At 40.6% G+C, this 24,161-nt stretch overlaps 2 protein-coding genes across 2 annotated transcripts in view; one reads left to right on the top strand and one right to left on the bottom strand.

The window, feature by feature from the left end:
* LOC306971319 (cingulin-like protein 1) overlaps positions 1-24,161 on the top strand; it is a gene marked incomplete at its 3' end in the record, with an annotated part of 137,063 nt that overhangs the window by 81,409 nt on the left and 31,493 nt on the right. The window lies entirely within an intron of this gene.
* On the bottom strand, positions 1,366-13,051 carry rfx7b (regulatory factor X7b). Its single transcript, XM_079567310.1, has 9 exons — positions 12,621-13,051; positions 11,446-11,479; positions 10,229-10,314; positions 9,911-10,033; positions 9,722-9,838; positions 9,423-9,507; positions 9,121-9,331; positions 8,292-8,587; positions 1,366-7,268 (listed from the first exon to the last, which is right to left on the bottom strand). Exons 1-9 carry the CDS (start codon positions 12,746-12,748, stop codon positions 4,038-4,040), a joined length of 4,311 nt encoding a protein of 1,436 aa, XP_079423436.1. The 5' UTR covers positions 12,749-13,051; the 3' UTR covers positions 1,366-4,037.

Genomic DNA, 24,161 nt, shown 5'->3' with positions numbered 1-24,161 from the left:
GAAATGTGCAGACTCACTGATGTGGTGTGTGTATGTGTAGGTTAGCACTGGCCTGGACTCCACATGGCCAGAGGTTATAGGCTGTTCGGCCACGATCAATAAGGTTAAGGTCATTAACATATATGAATATCTTGGGGCCCTGGGAAAGCAGAGCTGGGGACCCTCGTGCTGGGCTGTGATTGGTCAAAACTCGTCATTGGGACCGGCCACCCCCACCAACCTCTGGGGTCATTTTAGGACGCCTGTGACCTACAACCTTTTTGCCAAGACTGTGATGAAAAGGTTCTGATGCAGGCGTTCAATTGGTGGTGAAAATATTAAAAGTCCACGGTAATGGATCAAATGCAAATAAACAGAGTACAGTTTGCAAGGATCAATACCATTGTGTCATTGGCCGAGGCTTATCAGTCAAACAAGACTGACTAACTTACATAAAAAGCAGCTGTAAACCTAAACAATGCTTTAGACTAGACTTGAAATAGGTAACTCTTTCAAGTGCAACAAGGCCTCATATGCCTCATATTTCAAAATATAGATTTATTTATTTATCTTGGCCAGCATAAATTAAAATGTCAGATCTAAAATGCAAAATACTACTAATATTGTCAATAAATAAAGTCGAGATAAAGGATGTTAACAATAATAATGGCTTGCATTTGTATCGCTTTACAAGCTTGACTGGTTCTCAAAGCGCTACACTGTTGCTATAATGCATTCACCCCACACATAGATGCGGTGAGTTATGTATATACTGTATATGCAGCCACAGCTGCCCTGAGGTATGGCACTGTATAAGGCTGCCCATCTGCGCCACAGGCCTCTTTCAACTACTAACAATCCCTCACTCACACCTCATTCTTACAGCACGGTGAGTGAAGAGTCTTGCCCAAAGACACATTTGTTGCTAACCTCTAAGTTGGAAGAAAATAAAATAAGGTCATGCAAAAGTGTATGCTGCAATTATGTAGGTAACCTATTGTCACATGGAGTTTTATTAAGAATAAAAACAGCTAATCCTGTAGTATATTATATATTATATTATTATACTGTAATTACTATGCATCCGATTCTTTTATCAATTCATCAGTTCATATGTCAGGTTTGCTAATGCTAATGCTCTTCAGTTAAAAGTAAATTTGCATTTTGAACTGAAACTTTATTTTAAAACATAGGACAAATCTAATTGCAATTGTAATGCAAAAGAAATCCATGATCCATGAATCTCAGTACATAGTAACTGTTTATTATGTGTTGAAAACTAATAAACATACAAAGTTAGAAGCACAAAACTCTCTGGTATAAATATTTTATTATAAGCAGTATTTAACAGAAACATTTTAATGCCAATATTAAACCTTTTTGTAATTCCTGCATAAAATTAATCAATAAAACACACAGAATCATTCTTAAAAAAGTTTATTGGCTTTTAAAACCACTTTAAAAATCTCACCAGTGAGTACTTTCCATTGAAAAAAGAAACAACGCGTTTGCAATATTAACAAGCTACTGTACATTAAGCGGTACACCAGACAACATCACAGAGGAGGGTTCTTCTATTGTAGAAATGGACTGAGTCAAACAGTTGGTTCTGGGACAGTCAAAGGGAAAGTTCAAAGTCACTGATGGAGCTCCTGTACTCTGGTGCAATTCCTTCATCCAAATTTTAAAAATCAGTGCCTTGTTGTCAAATACAAACTTAAGAAACAATGTAAAATTTCTTCACAAATGCTTTTTTTGCAAAATAATATGTAAAGTATAAACAAATAACAAAAACAGTCATCGACTTAACATTAAGAACATTAACTTAGTAAACAGCACACAACAAAAGTAATGTAACTCATAGAACTAGCACTGCCAGTCTGGTTTAACAGAACCTGCCCAAATCACAGAAGACAGTGGTTACAAGAATACAAAGTACAACAGAAGTAATCACACATGCGTGCGTACAATCATTTATCAACATAATGAGCATGTAGGTTTTAAAAGGTTTCCCACTTTTTCCCTCAATGCTTTTATTCTCATGTATGAGAATGAGTAAGAAATGTGTATCTCACTGAGATTAATGCACATTTTGCTACAAGACAATTAGCCATTTACTGACAATTTCCTACTCACCATATTTTTATTATCCATTTTACGGGCATCCATCATTTCATTTGTCCATAAAGATGTGTCAAAGCCATGTGTAAAAATTTAGTGCAAAAAGGTGAACCTCCAGAGTTGAAACATGAGTAATAGTTTTTTCCAGTGTCTGCTCAAAGGCTCCGAGCACAGTCTGTCACAGAGATGTTTGAAACAGTATCCAACCAACAGTATCACAACTTTTTTCTCAATATACCATGCTATTGATCCTGCTCAAAGCGCACATCACTTCTGCAACTGCAGAGACCTATTATCTTGAATAGAAAACAAAAAGAAAGTAAATTCAGCAAGCGAGACCAGACAGCATTACTGTTACGACACATCGAGCCAAAAATGTAACACACAACATACAGTATCTTGCGACTATAGATCTGTTAAGCTTTTTTCTTTTCAATGGCACATACTTAGCTAGAATAATGGCCATAATATAGTGTCTTGATACATCAAATCTCTATGTATCTATCCTATTTACAGATGGAGCTTAAACATGACTTATACAACATTGACGATAGCCAAAAACTCAAGCAAGCATCCTACTGTCTCATAGAGCCAATCTGGCTAGCAGTGATGGTTTCAACATGCTTTCAGGTCCATGGTTACCTAGAAATCATAGTGACTGATTCACTAATTTACATACTGTACATAAGATTTATGCAACTTAATTCGTTAAACTCTTAAATATCTCATAGGCAGCCCAGTCCCATTGTTCTTAATGTTCATTAGGAGTGTTCCAGTTGTAATAATAATCTCATATGGTATTCAAAAATCATCTTTGGTATGGAAATAAGGCTGGATTCCTCTTGATTTGCAGATGACGTATTTTCAGCCTATAGCCTGCAACTAAAGCCTTCTCCATACCACAATATAATCTGTACTGGGAGTCTAGCATGCCCAAAGAAATGTTAGGCTGTATGTGTGTGTGCGCCTTCCATGATTCGGTGAAATGAGCGTTTTTGAATTCCATTATCCATTGGGGCACACAGTGTTGTTAGCCTATACAATAAACATCTACACGGTAACACGCGGAAGAAACGGAACAAGAAATAGAAGTGAAAAGGTCAGAGCTACAGCTGCCTTGATATGATGAAGCTCTGGATGGTTCAGAAGGAAACATTAACGTTGTACTATATACAGTCAATCTCTACAGATGCTTTAAGGCCATGGACTTTGGGGATAAGGCAGCCAGTTGTTGATGTGTTAGTCCACAAAGCGGCCTAAAACTAAATCTTCTGTCTACTGATTTATCTACTCCCTTTAAGATATTAAACCGTAAGAAAATTTCACACTTGGAGAATGCTTAGATGAGAGACAGTTTTTCCATTGATTTGGTAAATGATAAAGTATAAAGACTAAGTCATAAATTCAGCACCTGGTAGCAAAAGTTGCTACCGTTTCTATTAAGATATGGCAGGCAAATGTACTACAGCTATTCTGTGCATAAATTACAACCCAAAAATGTCTCCATCAGGTTAAAGTTGTTCTGCACACATTGAACATAATGTAAAGAACAGCATACACTTTTGGTGAAGTTTTGTGCCAATTTTTTTCACTAACCATACAAATTTAAATAACAATTTAACATAAATATATTGCATTTTTGAATTGCAACATAATGGAAGATTCTGTTTCTGTTGTTCATAGCATACTTGCCTGCACGTACACGTTGCTATTAAAACCTAAACTGGAAATGCTTTTGTTTTAAATTGAAGATGTTGTGGATTTCTGGCTGACAAATGAAATATAGAGCTGTAACTAAATGTTGTTGTCAATATTTTCTGGTGAGTCTGGCATTATAAACAGAACTAATGGCAAAGTCCAGACGTATCCCAACAAACTATTATTAAGAAAAGAGATATACTACATATGCACCAAACAAACAACACAGAAAAAGATCCTCAGCCCAGCATCTCTACTGTGGTGGGCTGGTCTTTGCTCTCGAGCCAGTCAAAACCAGAGTTCACAGTATCACTGCATATCTGCTGGAACAGCGGGTCATTTTTTAGTTCTTCCAGTGTTGAGTCTTCATATTGTTCCTGCTGCTGGTTCGGGTCAAACAGCAGGTTGGTGTCTAACGTGTTGAGATCAGTGATGCTACTGGACAGATCAGAGGGCAGCCTGATGTCATTGGAGAAATCTGACGCTACTGCGTTAAGCTCCGATGCTACCTGCCCCACCAGCTGAGAGCTGGGGTTCAGGCCGTCTTCTCCCAGCAGGTCTTTGACAGTGTTGTTGAAGTCCAGCTGCTGCTGCTCGTCCTCTGCGCCCTGTGGCTGTGTGCTCTGGAGAAGGAGCTGAGTCTGTGTGGGACTGTCCTGGAGCGGTGGGGGCGGCTCCGGTTCACTTTGCCCCGTTTGTGCTTGGGCGTCCCCAGAGGAGAAGGCTGTCTCTGCGCTGCCTGTGCTGAGGTAGCCGTGCTGCTGGAGCTCGAAGGCAGCAGGGCTGGAGCTGACAGGCAGCTGGCTCTGGTGGGAAGCTGCTCCAGCGAAGGCAGGAGTGGTCTCAAGGATCTGTGTGAGGTTCATGCGCGCGGTGTAGTTAGAAGGAAGGTTGTTAATGCCCAGGCCGCGGACAGACTCATCTCCATCGGCCTCCATCTTACTGAGGAGAACATTAGTTATTTTGGAGGTGTTGCTCTGCTGTACTGGCAGCATCTCACTCTGCATCATGATGTTCAAAGGTACTGACTGGCTGCGCTGAACCATGCTGTGCACAGAGCTGACTGCCTGTGTGTTGGACAGGATACTGAGCACCTCAGAAGTGATGGGGGAGCTAAAGGGGGAGACAACAGCTCTTGCTGTTGATACTGTGTTTGGCGTGGTGTTTGGGGGGCCACTGTTATCACTGGAGTTCCTTAGACGCACTGCGGGGCTAACACTTCGACACCGGAAAGTACTGGATGCAGAGGAGGTGGACGCTTTGTTATCCAATGGGGCGGGAACTGCAAAGCTTTCCTGTTTAGTGGGGGTTGTGACACCTGTTGCTTGCTGTTGCTGAAGTTGTTGCTGCTGAACTGGAGAAATAGGGGTCAAACGTCCAAGGTGAGCAGCATCTTGTCTGGACTGTGCTTGAAATGACTGGCCAGGGATGGCAAAGGCATGTGGCTTACGAAACTGGTCATCTACCAGGTCTTGATAGCTTGGCAGAATGCCAATGCTGTGGTTGTTCACAGGCCCTGAACTAGTGCTGTTGTTGTAACGGTTGTTTATCCACTCTAGTTTGGCCTTGTCTGGGTGTGTCGCCATGGGTCTTTGCATGGGTTTAACCGGACTACTAGACACTATACTGGCATCATGATAACCTGTCATACTTGAATTAATGGGAGTGAAAGCGAAAGGGTTCCGGCACTCGACTGGGCTGGGGGGTACACTGCTGCTGCAGTTGGATAGAGGTGTGCTGATTGGTGTATGGCGGCCCATTGCACTGTCTACAGGTGTAATGGGGGCCATGCGTGAGCAGGGGCTCTCTCTAGTCAGCGTGTGCCCCAATGTCATCTCTGACGTGGGGGTGGGGGTGGGAGTCGGTGTTGGGGTCGGCGTGGGTGTCTGGACGGGGGTGGTGCTGCTGTGGGCAGAGTGGTAGAAGGTAGTACCTGTCTGATGAGTATTAAGGATTGAAGTCTGATTATTTTGGGTCTGGCTTTGAAGTGCCACATCAACACAACCACCAAACAGGCCTTTCAGCTTCATCTGCTCCTCCATTTGCACTAACTCCTCCACAATGCTGTCCTGTGTCATGTCATCGTCATTGAATGGGAAGTAGTCTATGTTGGACTGAGAACCTGCAAAGTCAACCATTTCCTGTGCCAGGGTGAGCTGGCCTGAGGCCTCCGCAGGTTGAGTTATAATGGAAAGCTGGTCAGTGGGAGCTTGTTTGTGTTCTGCTGGTATCTGCTGAGCAAATGCTTGTCCCTCCTCCCAGATTGTGCTCTTTAGTTCACTCATTGCAGAGGCGTCATGTGCTCCTGAGTTGGCTGGTATGGCACGGGGGTCTCCAGTGATCTGCTGCAGTAAAGCCTGACCCGGGGCAGAGCTCCCAGCGTCTCCAACACTGGTATTATTGGTGAGAGAGTTCACTTCCGGCTTCACCAAAACCAGGGCTTGTGGTTTGACAACAGTCTCAGTAAGAGCGATAGGCGCATCGGACAGTGCAAGAATCTGTGGCGGTCCAATGGTTTGCTTCACAGTCACTTTGCAGGGGGCACTATCTGGTCGTGCGGGTGTTCCTGGTCGGGGGATCCTCTTCAATCCAGCACTGATGCTAAGTTTGGGATTGTCTACAAAAGCCAGTGGCTGTTGGGAGATGAACACCCTTTTCACAGGAATGACAGGCGACTCTCCGCCTGGGCCTGTGCGCTTTCGGGGGCTTTTGCTGTCAGGGCAGGAGTCTTTGAGTGCATGAGTAACAGCAGAGGAGCCATTGGAGTTTTGATTATCAACAGTCAAATACAAGGTACTGTCATGGCAGTTACTGTTATTGCTGTCCTGACTCCCAGCTACAGCTAAAGACGATATGGAGTCAACTTTTAGCCTCCCTCCTTTGTCTGGTCCCAGAGAACACTTCACCAGGAAGCTTGGTTCACTGGCCGCCCTGAACTTAGACACTCTGTCCTCCTTCGCAGCCATTTTCTCCGCAACAGTGATGTCTGACTCATTCTTGTGGTCAGACGAGACAGTAAATGTTGAGGGTGCGATGCTTGTTCTGATAGCGGCCGACGGGTTTGGCTGGGAATCCTCTGATGCTGCAGTGGTGTTGACTCCTGCTGAGGCCGGTCTCACTGTTGTGCTGCTGCTGCCGGGAGCAAGGGCGATGGCCGTCATTTTCACTACGTTGACAGAGCTGACGTGGGGCGTGGGCATCACAGTTTTTATAGGGCTGTTGGTGATGAGGAGCGTAGGGGGTGAGCGTAGGGTAATGGCGCTGGTGGCAGAGGGCTTGGGCAGGATTTGAGCGTACCGCGTGCCATGTCGAGCTAAACGGTCACCTACAGGACTGGCCGAAATATTCTGAGGAGTCTTGGGTGATTGTTTGAGAGATTGTGTAACGACTTGGAAGTTCACTGGCAACACTTTCCCCTCCGCTGTCCCAACTGGGCTGGGTGAGGTCATCAGTTGCCTATTTCTTTGTACCTATGGGAAGAACATAATAATAAATGAATGCAAAACTATGTAGTATTTGAACCACTGAACATTGTTTTTATCCTCAATACCCATTTTTATTGTTTGTTATATGTTGAAAAAACATGCACATGCAGTAATGCTGAATATTTTATAGCTCAAAACACTCATCCCAATCTGCTAATGTCATGGGGTTGTGTTCCAACAAGTTTTTAAAGCCCAGACAGTTTCACCCGACCTTATTTTAATGATAAGAAATTCATATGGTAAATGGTCTCAACTTTTTGAGGATTTTTGACATGGGGCCTCATTTCCTACTTATCCAGAGTGTTGTTGATTTCTGGAGATTTTTTTTTTTTCTTTTAATTCTTGCAGTCCTTATATTTGAAGAATTTAGTGGTGCTAGGCTAGTGCTAGGCTAGTGCATGTCTATGGTAACTTGTAGCCTGCAGTCTGAGCACAGGGCAAGGGGGGGGAAATCACTTATAACACCAGTCTACCGATATAAATGTCTGTGTTGACTGAATAATGTTTTAAATATAACAATTTTGCATTTTAAATAACTTCAGCATCAGCTTCCTGGTTGTAAGCTACGCAGCGGCGGAGTGATCTGCTAGGTTACCTGATCTACAGTAGTTTGTTTGAATTTAAAAATATATATATCTCCAGAAATCAACAACACACTAGGAAATGAGGCCCTATGTCAAAAATCTTGAAATATCCCTTTAAGTTGTGCCAACAGTGGCTAAATGCTATGATCAGCAAAATCCTCTTTTTCAAAAGCATTATGATATTGCGAAATATTAAATCTCGTAGGACATGCCTGTTTTAATGAGGCTTGTCCTTTCTCTGCTCTGGCAAATCAGAGGCCAGCAGTCTGTTCATGTCATGTTAGTATCAGTTCAGCGCGCTTTGGCATAAGCTTGAGCACGGTCCCAAAACTTGTACCTGGTCGACACTGAGTGGAAACTCTCGACTAAACAGGTGGACCTGGCACAGGGTTGGGCAGAATGCGCCAGTGGAACAGTTGCTTACCGTCACTGGGCTAGGGACTGCTGCTACGACGATGCCGATGGTTGGCTGAGGGGAGAGCAGAGCGGGGCTGCCACAGGGGATGGTGGGGCCGGGGGTACTGGCCTCCGTTCTCTTGACCTGGACCTCGCTGGGCAGAGGAGAGTGCAGTTTCTGTTCCTGTTGTTTCTTCTGGATCTTTCTCTGGAGCTGCTGCTTTGCGTCAACGGAGGGAGAGGGCAGGGTCTTCACCTGAGGCTGGAAGGAGTTCGCCTCAGCAGTGGGCACAAACGCAGATGCTGGGGTTGGCGTTTTCATTCCTGGAAATATAAATCAGTACATTGTTTTATCCAGCGAGAAAGGAAGCTAGAGGTTCGAAGGTTTGATTCCGGGGCCAGACGGGACCTTTCTGTGTGGAGATTGCATGCTTTATGCGTAGGTGCTCCAGTTTCCCCTAACACAAACACAAAATCATGTACAATAGTCTAGAATGAATGAGGATGTGCTTGTGAGTGCAAGGCTGGTGCAACGGATGGAAATGTGCTCATGGCTGCAATCTGGTGTGGCGTGTGTACAGATAACACTATCCCAAACTCTATATTGTTTGATTTAAAATGATTTGGGGCAAAACACCAACTTTTTGATTGCACTTTACATTACACAGCACAGTAATAACATGGTAACAAATGAGGGAATGCATTTCACAGCTCAGTTTCTCAGTTTGTATTAGGTTGGGGTTATGAGAAATTATATTCATATCATATTACCATGAAATTAGGTTTTGCGTGTTTCCATGTAATAACCATAGTTGCATAGTTAAAATAATTTTCACACAGCAAACCATTCCCTTTACCTGTTGTTGGTGTTCCCGTCATAACAGTAAGTGCTGCCATGGACTTTGTGCCGATGTAGTGACTGTTAAGAAGGAAACGGGCCAAATCCTCGACATGATCAAACTGACGACTGAGGACCTTCTGTGCCCACTCACACACCAGCCCACAGGCCGCCGACCGCATCTCGTCCTCTGCGCTCGGGGACTGGCCACTGGACTCCATCAACTCACACTGTTGCCAAAAACAGAAGAAAAAAAGAGGCAGGTAAGAGGCAGGTACCAGGCAAAACAAACCACTTTCGCCAGTCTGTACAGATGCCTACCCCATCGCCAGATTTTTGGAGATCCAGGTTGGGTAGCGATGGCATGTGAACAAAAGCTTTCTTCCTTAACCCGCTATAACAATATGTGCAAAGGAGTTGAGGCTTTTTCAATTATAAAATATAGAAAATAACATTACCCACTAAAAATGAAAAACATGTGGTTGCAAGAATCAGAGAGCAAATTGGTTCAATGTGTATGATGTCTAGGATATATATATTATAATAGCTTTAACACTGAACAATCAATACACCTATTATACTCAAGTCGTTCTATGCATGTGACATAAAAAAAAGGATATTTGGATTTCCCCCTCATGCCCAGTCTCCGCGCCTTCATGTTGGGAAAGACATTCTTCATGATCTTCCCAAAGTCTGCAGCACTCAGTGGGTTGTAGCCGAGATTGTCACAATAGCTCCTTTAGAGGGAAAAAACAACACTGGGTAAGATTACGGCGGCTGTTTTGTAAGGATGACGGTAAAATACTTACTTGTATTCATCATAGACCTCTTGCTTTGGAAGGGACGTCTCTGGATGCTCTTCTAGGTGATTCCGGATCCAGTTGAAAGCATACATTTGTTGAGTACGGCTTGACGACATGGAGCTCTGGTCACTGTCAAACACACAAAACACAGCATTCTATTTACTAGAGGAGTTTTTGATCATTATTGAATCTATTTTAAATTTAAAAATAATAATACACCTATAATGCACTAGTAATTATATTATTTACTAAAACAAATGGCATTTTATTTGAAAAGTTTTGATGGTATTGAGATGTGCTGTATGTGTGTGGGAGAGTCATTACCTTTTGTCATTGCCACTGCTGGGACCAGAAGGCAACTTAAGGTAGAGGTAGAGTTTTTCGATGTCTGTAAACTTCTCAACATCTTGCTGTGGATGAAAAAAAAAAGTGCTTTCCAATAACAGCAGTTATCAATTCGTCAATTTAACATGTAAGTAAAACGCACAGATTTTTTCAAAATTACTTTTTACAATTTTGAGATATATCATTCCAAAATCTTAACCAAAATAAAGTTCATGAATATTGGAAAAAAACCTAAGCCCTTTTTTCAATAATGTAGAGCTGTCTAATTAGAAATAACATAAATTAAATACAGTAAATGTGTCAACATGATGGATGCGACCTGCTCATTATGTTTTTCAAGAAGAATGAGTTCATCTTTACACTTCCTTTTCTATTTGGCCTTTGTTGCTAGGAAACCAATTCTTGAATGAATGAGGTGAGAGCCATTAGCCAATCAGCATTGACCCAGCACTATTTACTACAGATTGTCGGTTTGAGGGGAAAAAATGCATCGATTCCCTACACTGTGTAAGGACTTTTTTTCTTTTAATAATTGTTCAATCATTGGTTTAAAAATGTGCTTTTCAATCACTACTCTACAGATGTTATCACGCCACTTTGAATATTGATACTTTTGAGGCTATAGTGTGGAGAAAAAGCATGTCACATTAAATCATTTCTGTGGGCAGTGTTCATTAAGCTGTATGCTGATAACATCTCTATATCTAAAACAGTTGATAGCGCACACACCTTTGTGGCAATTTTTTTCAAGTACAAAGGGAGGATCAAACAGTGCGATATCTACAACTCACAGAGTTGTAAAAAAAAAAAATATTGTTATTGCCCAGTGTCATTCAAACACAACGGTCTGAAGATCTATTTTAAGGAGACAGAAATTAATAAATAAATAATAAAAGCTTCATACAGCACCTTTGATGTCACAGAAATAACTTTGGTTACGTAATAAGGTCTGAGTTAGAGTTAGAGTAAAATCCACAATAAAATAATATGTTGGTCTAAGTTTTTTTAAGCCAGTTGCCTGGATCAGTGAAGTTTACTTTCAACACTCACAGACAATATAATTTGAAACACAAACTTCAAGAGATAAAGTGCACAATCAATGAATATTGAATGGAGGGTTTTCATTCAGAATAATATGTTGCTTTAGCTTACAAGTAGTAGTAGTAGGAAGTTTGTAAATTAAGTAGAATACTCACCAATATGTTGTCCACCTTTGATTGTACAGATTTGCTGCAAAAGAAAAAGGAAATGTTATTTACAGGTCTTTATATCATGTATCTTTGCTTTTTCTTCAACTGTTTTGGCTTTATAATCTGCGGTAATTGCAAACCAGCAGAATTGAACAGGGCAGAGATTGTTATGTAGTAGTGATTTCACGTACATCAAGGATTGAGGCTTCTCAGTTGGCTTTGTGCAAACAAGGACAATATGCAAATGAATAATTTGTTTACCCAGCCCGGGCTAATCTGCTCTGCTTTATTGTTTACCAAAATAATATTGTGTTCTGCGTCACGCAACATAAAGTCCAAGGTGACATTCACAAAGGGTTTACTCAAAGGCATTTCAGGTGCAAAGCAATGCCAATTAGGCAAACATATTAGTGACTACAGCCCGTTTTATTTCTACCATGGCACATACAATTGTGTGGTTAAGGAGATTCACCATTGTGATGAGAGCACAGATTCATGATATGGATAAATATCTGTCAAGACCAACCTATATAATTGGCTGGATCATTTCGGGTGAGCATCCTGTCTTTATAACAAGATCTACAATAAAATCTCATAATGCAACGTCTCACAACTATTACAATGCTACAACATTAAATAATATAATAAATCATAAGTAGGCCCATTCTCTGCCATTACACCCATGTTATGCAGTCGTAGTTCAAACCGCTATCAGCAGATCATCATAAGGCCACTGTGTGATAATGCACATATTTCAATGTTGCGTTTCTCATCATAGGCTTTGGTGATTTGTTAAATGGGTGTGTGGCACGCGGTCTGCAGGCGGATCGACGTGCTTTGACACCTGTCATCTCGAGCATCACATCACATCAGCACCACCGGTGGTGTTGGTGTCATCGGTAACATGGCCTCCTATGGCTTCATGCTAATCATTAAGCAACTCCTGCCACGAGAAACGCGTCGCTACAGCGTTATTACAGCATAAACAACATCATCGGGCCCGCCTTCCACTGGAGCCGTGACATTTCGGTTCAGTATTCAACGATAGTGTCTGCAGCAGCCGTGCTATTTGGAGACGCTTTGTGCAGCACATTGACTGAAGATCTACACACGCTAATTATGAGGCTACAGCTAGTGAAAAGGACAGTGTGGCTCCGCTCCTGGCTCCTTTGCATCCTTACCAAATTGAACTCTTTATTTTGAACTGTAATGCGTTTGCCTCGGGCCCCTGGAGTCCTGGGACGAGCGCTGGGAGAGAGCCTAATCCCGAGGCAGGCTTCAGACCAGGTTGTTGTTGCTCATCAGCCATCACGACGGACGGAGGGGCGGTGGGGGAGCTTTAACAAGTAGGCCTCATCCCCGGCTCAGTGCGCTAGGACAGCCCGCTGAATCCGGCACAGATCATGGCGATGAGCAGTGAGAGACGACGTCAGGGAAACACAACGGAAAAGCAACTGAAATAATGGAGCAGCCGGCCATACAAAAGGCATTTCGCAGAGGTCTCTCTCCGCTGCCGCAAATAGCACGCCTGCAGCAGCCAGCAGCAGCTACAGACGAGCGAAGTCTGCGTCAAGGCGAGCGCACGCGACGCGCGCCAGAGCGGAAGCACAGCTGGATTTGGGCTTCAGAGTAAAAGAAGAAGAAGAAGAAGAAGAAGAAGAAGAAGAAGAAGGAGAAGAAGAAGAAGAAGAAGAAGAAGAAGAAGAAGAAGAAGAAGAAGAAGAAGAAGAAGAAGAAAAAGAAGAAGAAGAAGAAGATGATGATGATGATGATGATGATGATGATGATGAAGAAGATAAAGAAGAAAAAGATAAAGAAGTAAAAGAAGATAAAGAAGAAGAAAAGAAGCAAAAGAAGAAAAGAAGAAAAAGAAGTAAAATAAGAAGATAAAGAAGAAGAAGATAAAGAAGTAGAAGAAGAAAAGAAGCAAAAGAAGAAAAGAAGAAAAGAAGAAAAAGAAGTAAAAGAAGAAGATAAAGAGAAGAAGATAAAGAAGTAAAAGAAGATAAAGAAGAAAAGAAGCAAAAGAAGAAAAAGAAGAAGATAAAGAAGATAAAGAAGTAAAAGAAGATAAAGAAGAAAAAGAAGTAAAAGAAGAAGATAAAGAAAAAGAAGATAAAGAAGTAGAAGAAGATAAAGAAGAAGAAAAGAAGCAAAAGAAGAAAAGAAGAAAAAGAAGTAAAAGAAGAAGATAAAGAAGAAGAAGATAAAGAAGTAAAAGAAGATAAAGAAGAAGATAAAGAAGAAGATAAAGAAGTAAAAGAAGATAAAGAAGAAGAAAAGAAGCAAAAGAAGAAAAAGAAGATAAAGAAGAAGTAAAAGAAGAAAAAAAGAGGAAGAAGAAGCAGAAGAAGAAAAAAAGAAAACAATAATGGATAAAGGGAATACACTCCATTGCCACTGTATTTTGTAATAGGCATTCACTCACTTGTAAAGATTTTGTCTTCTACATGATTGATAAATTCAAGAGCCCAAGAATTTTAAAAGCCCTAGTTTGTGGCTCTAGAACTAGAACTGCAAAACCACTGGTCACAGAACTATGATTTAGAACACAAGAATTGTTTTAGTACATTTGACTATTATCATTGGAAACATGTCGTAGTACCCTAGAATAATGCATGAAATTTCAGTGTTACTCTATATGGCAAGCAAAAGCAAAAGTGTCTTAGAACTGCTAGACTTGTCTCTATTTCGCTATTTCATGTTGAGCATAGTGCTGGAATGTTAGACTTTTTCGATCAAACAAACAAAACAGAACAGAACAAACAAAACTCAGGCTGTTTTGGTGTGAAAGTCCTGTGATCCGGATCCACTGCTTGGAATTGCTGGTTATTTACTCTGCAGTACCGCGGTCAGCCGGAGGGGGCGCTGTTGCAGGAAACCACTTGATCAGATAGTGACAATGACGGGTAAACAGCCAGAGTGATATCACACATGTATGTCATTTATCAGCGCGTTTTGACCCTGTATTCACCCGAAATCTTTATGTTCCCTGGTCTCCCGCTCATACTCAATGGGACACAATAAATTTACCTCGTCTTTCCGGTGTCCTCCCAAGGCTCATCATGCACCGTTCGGCTTCTGCTTATTATTTCCCCCCCATCGTGGTGCTCTGATACACAGTTGCATCAAATACGACCGGAAAATCGCTATAAAATGCGGGCAATGCACCAAAACACATTTCTAGACCTCAATTTATTAAATTTAGGTCAAACCAGTGCAGCTGATGTAATATCCACTAGATACGGTAATAACACACGCGGTGCAAATCATTTTCTTATTATGTAAATTACAATTGTATTAATTATAGGTCTGTAAAGTCAACAGATCGTCTTTATGTCATTGCCATCGTGAAATGTACTCTAATGAAGTCAGCAGGTCCAGAAAAACAAGTCTTAGGTAAATTCGTCCATATTGGCTAGCTCTCTGTCGCCATCTTTTGGAGACAATAGGTCATTTCATGCTCTACAGTACATCACTGCTTATGAAAACGATGCAAACTGATAAAGGCAGCACACTGACGAGCCTATAGGCATATGTGATAATGCTGTCTTCTGAGGTTGACTACTACTCTTTTTATTTATTTGGCTATTTATCATTACATTTATGCAAAAAATACTATTACTTTACCAGGCCAGCGGGTTTAGTTTAAGATGAGATAAGATAAGATGAGATGCAATAAGATAAGATAAGACCAGATAAGATCAGATAAGATCAGAAAAGATAGCCTTTATTGATCTCACAATGGAGAAACTCAGTTGTTATATTCAGCTCTCAGAAACAGAGAAACATCGCAGGATAGACAGGAAATGTGCAAACAATTAAATAGATAATAGAGGTATCTTATATACAATGGCTACCAAAAACGATAAGGGGGCAACATGTGTAAACAGCAACAAATAAAATAAACATTTGACAATCCTATTTCCCACCGTGAAACTTAAAAAGTAAAACCAAGTACAGTATTTTGCCTTCTTTTTATATGCCTAAATGCTAATACAAAGCTGTATCATGTAAATACACTAACAACAACAACAAAAAACAGTCCTCACCTAAATTTTCATTGAGTGATGGAAGGTGAATCCAGGTAGAATCCAAATGAGTGCATTTTTTTTTGGGGGGGGGTCCCCCCTGCTTCACTTTGCCTCCGCTCAAGGCTGTAAACGGGCATGAAACGTGCATATACTTAATTTGCTTGAATAATTTGGGTAAACAGGAGGGATTGGGACAGCTACAAACAAGTTTGGGCAGAAAAAAGCACTCCAGCTATCAATCAGGAGTATTCACACCCTCTATTTATTCCTACGTTATTATGTTAACAACACAAACCTATGATGACGAGCAATGGAATGTGTCTCCTATATTTTTATCACTATCACTAATTATTCTTTTAACGGTTTAATTTTAGTCTTCGTTTTGAGAGGCTGCATTTCTGTTTCGGCTGAATTGAGGCACACCCATAGGTTTGTGGCATCACAAGTCTCTGTGGAGGTGAGCAGGTGGGCGGCTTATGGGGGAATTTGCCCTTCAAAATGCTTCCGCTTTGTAGCTATTGTGAATTTTTATAAAATTACTGAATTCACATGAAATGAAAAGTCATATGCCAGCTGATATGATCTAAGATTATTTTATTTTGTCGTTATGGTGTCCAAAAGTGATGACACTATGACTTTCAATCTCAAGAGTTAGGGTAGCTATTCCCTTACAACAGTGGTTCTCAAACATTGGCCATTTTAGACTTTATTCATTTATTCATTTTTTTAATTATAGACTAAGGGTCACTTTTCAGGATCACTTTCACAGAAATGCCGCAAAACTCACCTGCAAGTTCATGACATTGATTGATTGATTGACTTTATTGTTAAATGCAAAGTGTTTTACCCAAAAAATGTCTGAATTTACATTGTGGTAAAAGAGGACAAAACAAATTTTCACTACTAGAAATAAATTAGGTATAGTGCCTTTAAGATCAGTGTTTTTCTGTTTTAGACATGGTTTTCACCAAATTAAGCACTAATTCAAGTCTATTGAAGACCCTTTTTAGAACCAGTTTAGTCCTGATTTGATCTTGATCTAGACCTGGTGGTACTTGGAAGGGTAAATATTTTATGAAGTTCCTTACAAAATAACGACCAGGTTTAACGTTTGTAGATCTTCTGTTTTGAGATCTCTCTTTCGGCCCGTGCCCTCCATCTGAATAAATAAGATCAAGTTCCAGACTGTGAACACATACTATTATCCATCAAACGCTGTCATTGCCGACTTGTTAACAACACCGGGGGGGTGGTGTGGAGCAGTGACACTTCCTCTAAATCTCAAGAAAATGCTGTTACCTTGTTAGTCATTGTTTTCTCACTCTATTTTTGACATTGGCTTGCTCGCTGCTCTCCGCTGATTTGTTTTACTGTCAATCTCCTGTCACCTCACATTTGTGTTTGTCCGTAATCTTTGCCCTTGCTCATTCCTCAAAACATGAAGATTCACATGTCACTCGTTTTGCGTGCCGTTTTTGTGGTTGTATCATGAAGCAATCCCTTTTTTTTTTCTTATGGCCTACATTTGCCAACTTTTAGACTAGGCTTTAGGGTATCGCTTTACATTAAGGTGTGCTCATTAAGTATTAATAAGCATTAGTAATCATGTTAGGGTTAGGGTAAGGGTTAAGGTCAGGGTTAGGTTAGAATAAGCGTATTATTAATGGCCTATTAGTATGTTAACAGATAGAAGTATAATAAGTAGTGTGTTAATGCTTTACAAGCATATTATTAATGCTTATTAATACATTTTAGATAGATAGATAGATAGATAGATAGATAGATAGATAGATAGATAGATAGATAGATAGATAGATAGATAGATAGATAGATAGATAGATAGATAGATAGATAGATAGATAGATAGATAGATAGATAGATAGATAGATAAACCTTGATCACTCAGAGTTAATAAAGTTATTAATACTTAACAACCACACCTTAAAGGGGCTAGATGCAAGTTGGCCATTTTATACTCACTACTGACACCTCAGGTCATACGTGTAACTGCACCTTCTATATGAAGCTTGTGCATGACAGCACTTCGGACCCGGAGTGACAGTGAATGATTTTAGAGGCATGTGGTGAACAGGTCTGGGCTCATTCTACAAAATAATTTTTATATTTTTAAACTCCATATAGTCCCATTAATATAAAGCGTTCCGACTTTATTGTTTCTGGATTTCAGATGAAATTAACAGATATATATTTTCTTTTGTGTAGTTTCCACAAAATTAGCACAGATACAGGAACCGGTTGCTTTCAGATTCTATAATCAGACATTCGGTATTATCCCAAGAAATAATAATATTATGTGATGATGTAATTTCAAATATGTTGAGTCCATTCATATTTACGTACAAGGTTTTTTTTATTGTTCAACTATATCACAATAATAATATATAGTTGATTTATTGAACAACTGTATGTTGGAAGGCCACAGATGTAGCTGAAACCGTCAGGTATGAAACTAACACTAAGGTCTGGCTATAAGAACGAAAGTAGCACTATACATTAGTTGTTAAAGTTTCATATTGAGTATGTTTTGACCTGGTTTGAGATTAGCATAATGTACATTCGACATCTTGCCTTCCTCGTCTCAATAGGTTTAGTTTATGCTATAGATTTGTTTACTTCATCATTTCTGATACAGGGCACTTAATAACTTTCTGCAAGAATTGAAAGAAATCTAAATAGAAATCTAGCAAATATTTAATGTGATTTGTAAGGGAAAGGTTCACAAAATGTGTAAATATTATGTGTAAAAGATTTTTCATCTGACAACATTAGTAAAAACAATAATTATTCAGGTGGATAAGATGAGCACAAAATGAATCTCAAACCAGGTCAAAACATACTCAATATGGAAGTTAAAGGTAAATTTGTCTATACAACATGAGAGTGTGTGTGCGTTTGAAATCAGTTACTTTTCTTCTAATCCTATGCTTTGTGGGTCAGAGGTGTTTCGGGGCCCTCGGGACATTGATCTCGTCCCTGGCCCATTACGAGCGGCGCGTCTGAATGTGGGACAGTCAGGTCTCGCTAGCGAGGAGGTCATCAAGTCTAGTCTCACGTGAACCGGTGACAATCCTCTTAAACCCCCACTTACCGCAGCACAGGCCAAACCTCCAGCTCAGCAGCATTTATCCTGAAGACACTGTCACGCAGCAGGTATCAAACATCCAACCCACTTACCTCTGCGTGGAGCTGCTCTGCCCATTGGCCGCTGTCCCACCTTCTGATCTGCTCAAACCAATTGCATATAGTTTTATTTGGTGCTTAATCAACACCCGCATTGCCTCAGTGTTTCTTGCAAAAGTTAAGTCAATCACAATACATGTTTAAATATAAAATGATTAAAATACATTTATTCAGTATTATTGAATTGATTAAATGGCCTTAAAATAATGTTAACTCCATTGTAAATCTATCTAATTTATCTCCTAACAATGCATGCCAGAGTTTGGATATATTTTTCAAAAAATGTACAGTAGGTCTCCTTTGAAAAAGAGATTCTGAAATCACAGTGGTGAACTTCCCTTGTTAAATAAAATCGACAAGTTCCATCCATTCAGGTACTAAACTTGCTGATTGATCTTGCATATTTAGCTTTTTTGTTTTATTCAACAGTTGACACAGTCAGCATTGAGAGGCACTGACTTTATATGAACCATGGTAGAAAATCCCTGGATGAATAAGAGCCTTCACAAACATGTATATGAACCAGTATCTTTTTAATAAACACACTTCCTGCTTCTTTATCCCCTCTCTAGACTGTTATAACATGGGAGTCCCAGCTTTGACGTCACTTACTCCACATAGTCCCGGGCCGTGCTGTTCTTGCAGATTGTATACTGCGTTTTTTACCCCTCGTTCTTGGCCACCCCGACAAGCAGAGCGGATGGGAAACTCTGATGTCATCAACCTTGTCGCAGCGGGACGGAGGAGCATGCGGGGCCTTAGGGTGCCATGCGATCGGGGTGCCCATGTGTTTGTGCCCCGTAGATGGTGCAATGGATGGTGTGGCGCTGCCTGCCTGTGCTGCACCTGCGTCCCAGCATGCTGATTGATCAGTTTGGTCATGTGGAATGTCACCATCTGGTCCCCTCGCCCCTCGTCTTGTGTGAATGCCAATCACGGGCAGGAAGATAGTTATTTAAGCCATGTCAAATCAGGCGCACAACCACAAGCGGGATGCCAGCAACAACACTGGAAATGTGTGGAAGGCACATTATGAACAACAAGGATAGCTGCAGTCAAAAGGCCAATGTGATATAAGCGACAATGCAATGCCTAATGTTCAAGCGGGACAAATATGAATTGCTTTATTTTTGGCATGAACATTTTTGGAAAAGGTCAACAGTGGGTCAAAAAGAAACACGATTTGGTGGCAATCCAGATCAGTGTTTTAGACCCATCCATGAGAGCGTCCAGGGATTATGTACCATTTTGAGTTTTGTAAATGGTCCAGAAAATAATAATAAGTATGTATGATTAGAATTAGGCAAGGCAAGGCAAGTTTATTTGTAGAGCACAATTCATACACAAGGCAATTCAAAGTGCTTCACAGTTGCATAAATACAAGAAAACAAATAGAATCAATAAAAAACATCAACATAAAATTAATCCATTACAGTAAAAGGCGAGAGTGCAGATAAATACTTTCAGTCATATGCATCGGTAAAAAGAACTGTTTTCAGCCTGGATTTGAACATTGTCAGAGTTGAGGCCTGTCTCACGTCCTCGTGAAGACTGTTCCAGATTTTAGCTGCATGAAACTGAAACGCAGCCTCACCGTGTTTATTATTGACTCTGGGAACCACCAGAAGACCCCTCCCTGAAGTTCTCAGGGCCCGAGATGGTTCATACGGCTGTAACATGTCAGAGATGTACTTTGGTGCTAAACCATGAAAAGACTTGTAGACAAGCAGAGCTGTTTTAAAGTCTATTCTCTGAGTGACAGGAAGCCAGTGCAGAGACCGGAGCACTGGACTAATATGGTCGTATTTCCTGGTTCTTGTCAGGACTCGAGCAGCAGCGTTCTGGACGTACTGCAGATATCTAACAGCTCGTTTAGAGAGGCCAGTGAGCAGGCCGTTGCAGTAGTCTAACCTGCTGGAGACAAATGCATGGATAAGTCTCTCCAAGTCTGGTTTTGACACTATTCCTCTGATCTTAGCAATGTTTTTCAGATGGTAAAAAGCTGATGATGTTATGGCTTTGATGTGGCTGTTTAAGTTCAGGTCTGAGTCCATGATTACTCCTAGATTTCTAACCTGATTTTTTGGTTTTAGAGAGAGAGACTCAAGGTGACTGATAACACTTTGTCTTTGTGCCTGTGGGCCAAAAACAATGATCTCAGTTTTACCAGAATTACTGGTAAGTTAGACTTTTTTTTTATGATCATGAGATGTTTCAAGATTAATTTTTCGGGATTGTATCCGGCTCGAAGGACATATATTGGGATTATAGGACTGTATAATGATCTTGGCTTTCTTCATCCACTCACCACATGGAATTCGGCCCAACTCACTGTTAACTGACTACTCAATGATTATATATGGTGCTCCGTTGCTTTGCTACCATAAACTCCTCCCACCTGGTCAACTATCATAATGCAACTTTTTATGCGGGAAAAAAACAAAACAAAACATACCTTGATATTTATCAGTAATTTACCTTTTTGTGACCGATGGCTGTACGGATGGTTAGCATGACGACACCTTTACTTTCCATCACAGTGGCCGCTACAACTCTCCAGTATCAATTCTGGTTAGAAACCTACCAGAAACTCTAAAAGCAATTGAACCTGTAGCATCATAGAAGCCACTGTGATGTTTTTTCTTCTTCTTTTTCACATAAAAAGTTCCATAATGCACTCTAAAGCCCCGTGTACAAGAAAGCTTACTCAAAGATTCAGCTCCCAGTACACTATTCTTCACTATATCAGTGCCTTGGCAGAGGTCTCATATATATATATATATATATATATATTTTTTTTGTATGTTTTTAGTATGCCTGACAGTCGAGGCAGCTTTCACTTATTTCAACGCCATGATAATTCCTCACTTTACTTACTGTTTATCCAGCTGGTCGCAGGCAAAGGAGACCACACTCAAACCACTAAGATCCGTGTATAATCAGGCTTTAAAGGCACTTTAAAACCACTTCGTTATCATCATTGCAATATCCCGAGTAAGTACAAACTGCTCAGTTTTGACAATCTAATTCTATACAATAATCTAAGAACTATATTTAAAATCACCAATAATACAGCTCCACCACCACTGAAGAACTTTGTCTGACTTTGTTCTGATCAAAATACTCGAGCTACTCGGTCCACTGAAAATAAAAACTGTGTCATTCCAAAAAGATCCTTGGCCTTTGCACAATGTGCCTTCTCATTTCGCTCCATTAAACAGTGCAATGAGCTTCCAGACAGTCTAAAATTGTCTGTAGATCGTAATAGTTTTACTCGAAATTTGAAAAAGTACATTTTAGATCATCAGTCGTGTCAGCATTAATAAATGTATTGTAAAGTGTAGAGATTGTTTAGTTTTTTGTGTACACTTTTAGAAAAAGCATAGAATGTATTTTATATAGTGATTTTATTGTAGATTATATTTATAGATTATAATTGTAATGCTTTGTGAAAATAGCTGTAAGCTAAATCTGGTGCAAATCATCTCCTCTTTTGTAAAGACTAGTGGTTTTGTACATTGCCCCTGTTTCAATAAACTAACTAACTTAAGTAGTTGTACATTGACATCTCTGTTTATTCTCATCTGACCTTATGAGCAAATTCAATCCAAACCATATTCTGCCCGCTAGGTATTTTCCACATAAGCTAAAACTCCAAGCTTTTCACGATTCAAGATTTTCCCCTGACTTTCCTTTGAAAACAATTCTATCTTCTTGGTAAATTGCTTGTTTGTTGCTTGTTTTCCTGCAAGCTCCACTTTTTCATCCTCTCCCCCCCCCACTCTTTTCTTAGCCTCTTAATGACCACAGCGTATCTCGGGGCCATCAGCAGTGACATTCTTCATTGTAGAGCCTCACACCCAATGACATTTCAACCATGGGAAAATAAAGATATGCAAATCCGCGCTCATTAACATTTGCATTACCTGTTTGAATAATCACGCTGCTGACAAAGCTGCAATTAGCCAAGATTGATGCAAAGTTCAGGCAAAGGGGACGGTATATTTTTGCTCTTGGGTCATTTAGTCTTGATGTGTGCTCTTCGCATCTCTGATAAAGATACTGATACGTGTCAGCAGAAAAGGTCATCCGGGACCAGCAAGTATATTTTTGACTTCAAAATGTGTTTATATTGCAAAAGAATGAAAGGATTTTTGAACCTTGTTGTTAACAGGGAGTAATGAAGCAAACATTTCTCAAGTGCCCTTCACACTTTAACTTTTGCTTTTATCTAATCAGTATAATCATTTGTAATATCACTTTTGCATATCTTATACCAACACCATCAAGGCCTTTTTAAATAAGTTTTACAAATACATTTTTCTGTTAAGTGCATGAGTTAAAATGACAATTGTGCCACCATTATTATCTTGTGATGGTCAAAGAAGGACGACTACTGACCTGCTAACCCACTTAATGCTAGCGTGGACGCTGAGGATTAGGTCTCAAGAAAGCAGCTCACCTTTGTGCACATGCAGAGCCGCAGCAGTGAGCGGCAGTGATTCAGACATGCTTTGCGACACTGCCACATCACATAAGATCATAAACCACTGTGACAAATCGACTTGAAAAACCTATGGACTATTTTTTGCATCGATGCTAACATGCATTAGTATGAAAAGCATAAATGTTTGGCAGCTGCGCCGTGCATGTTTGGAGCAGTGTTAGCCCGTGGCATTCTGGGTAAAATGCTCTGAACACAGACCGATGCTGTGTGCTGCTGTCGAGGGGAATTATTTGAGTAATGCTTGGGGGGTCTCTTTAGGACGTGAGGGATAAAATGGGACCATTCTTGTTTTCATTCATGTAACAACAAGTGCAGCTTTCACATGGGGCGTGCACTGAAAACTGAATCTGTAAATCGAACCAACAGAATAGGAGTTGGAGTCAATGAAATTAATTCCCAGATGACCTGATCTGGGGCCCAGGGCAAGAAGGTTTCACACGGGGTTCGTTGAAAATGGGCTCCTTCATGGGCAACTTACCCGGCTGACAGTGACACCCTCATCAGTGTGCCATCATTCTCCTGCCTAGATTGAGGATTAAGCTACTATGGAGTTTGTGTTTCAGGCATGCAGGAACATGAAAACTCTATGCAGACCTTATAACCACTACCATTTGAAAATATTGTTTCTTCTGAGTCTCTCTAAGTTCATGTTACTTTCCCATCTTTGCTGGAAACTGTGGGTCAGTCCTAAAAGCTTATGAAGACGCTGCTTGTTTTGGGAGAATCTTGTTTACAAATCCAGCCCGTCTCCAGAATAGGTCAGAGAGGTGTGAGGCCAGCAGACATTGAGGAAGATCCACAGACAGTCTTTAGTATTTATAACCATTTACCCGACAGCGGCCACACGTGCCTCGCTCTAAGACTTGGACTATTTGTAAATGTGGGTCAGACAGGCATTTACTGGAAGCGTCCTCTGCTCCTATACCTGTCCCAAGTAGATAATCTGCATGAAGTCACTGCAGCACTAAGCACTTAGCCCG

Source organism: Gobius niger (genome assembly GCF_951799975.1).
Source record: "Gobius niger genome assembly, chromosome: 12".
NCBI classification, from domain to species: Eukaryota; Metazoa; Chordata; class Actinopteri; order Gobiiformes; family Gobiidae; genus Gobius; species Gobius niger.
Note: the sequence above shows the minus strand (reverse complement) of the source record. Positions and strands in the feature narration are given on the sequence as shown.

Excerpts from the sequence above, each read along its gene's own strand:
- rfx7b (XM_079567310.1), bottom strand. The coding sequence starts at position 12,748 with ATGGCTGATGAGCAACAACAACCTGGTCTGAAGCCTGCCTCGGGATTA. Across the intron at positions 11,480-12,620 it reads AAAATAAAGAGTTCAATTTG|CAAATCTGTACAATCAAAGG; the intron begins GTAAGGATGCAA and ends TTTCTTTTGCAG. Across the intron at positions 7,269-8,291 it reads CAGTCCCTAGCCCAGTGACG|GTACAAAGAAATAGGCAACT; the intron begins GTAAGCAACTGT and ends TTCTTCCCATAG.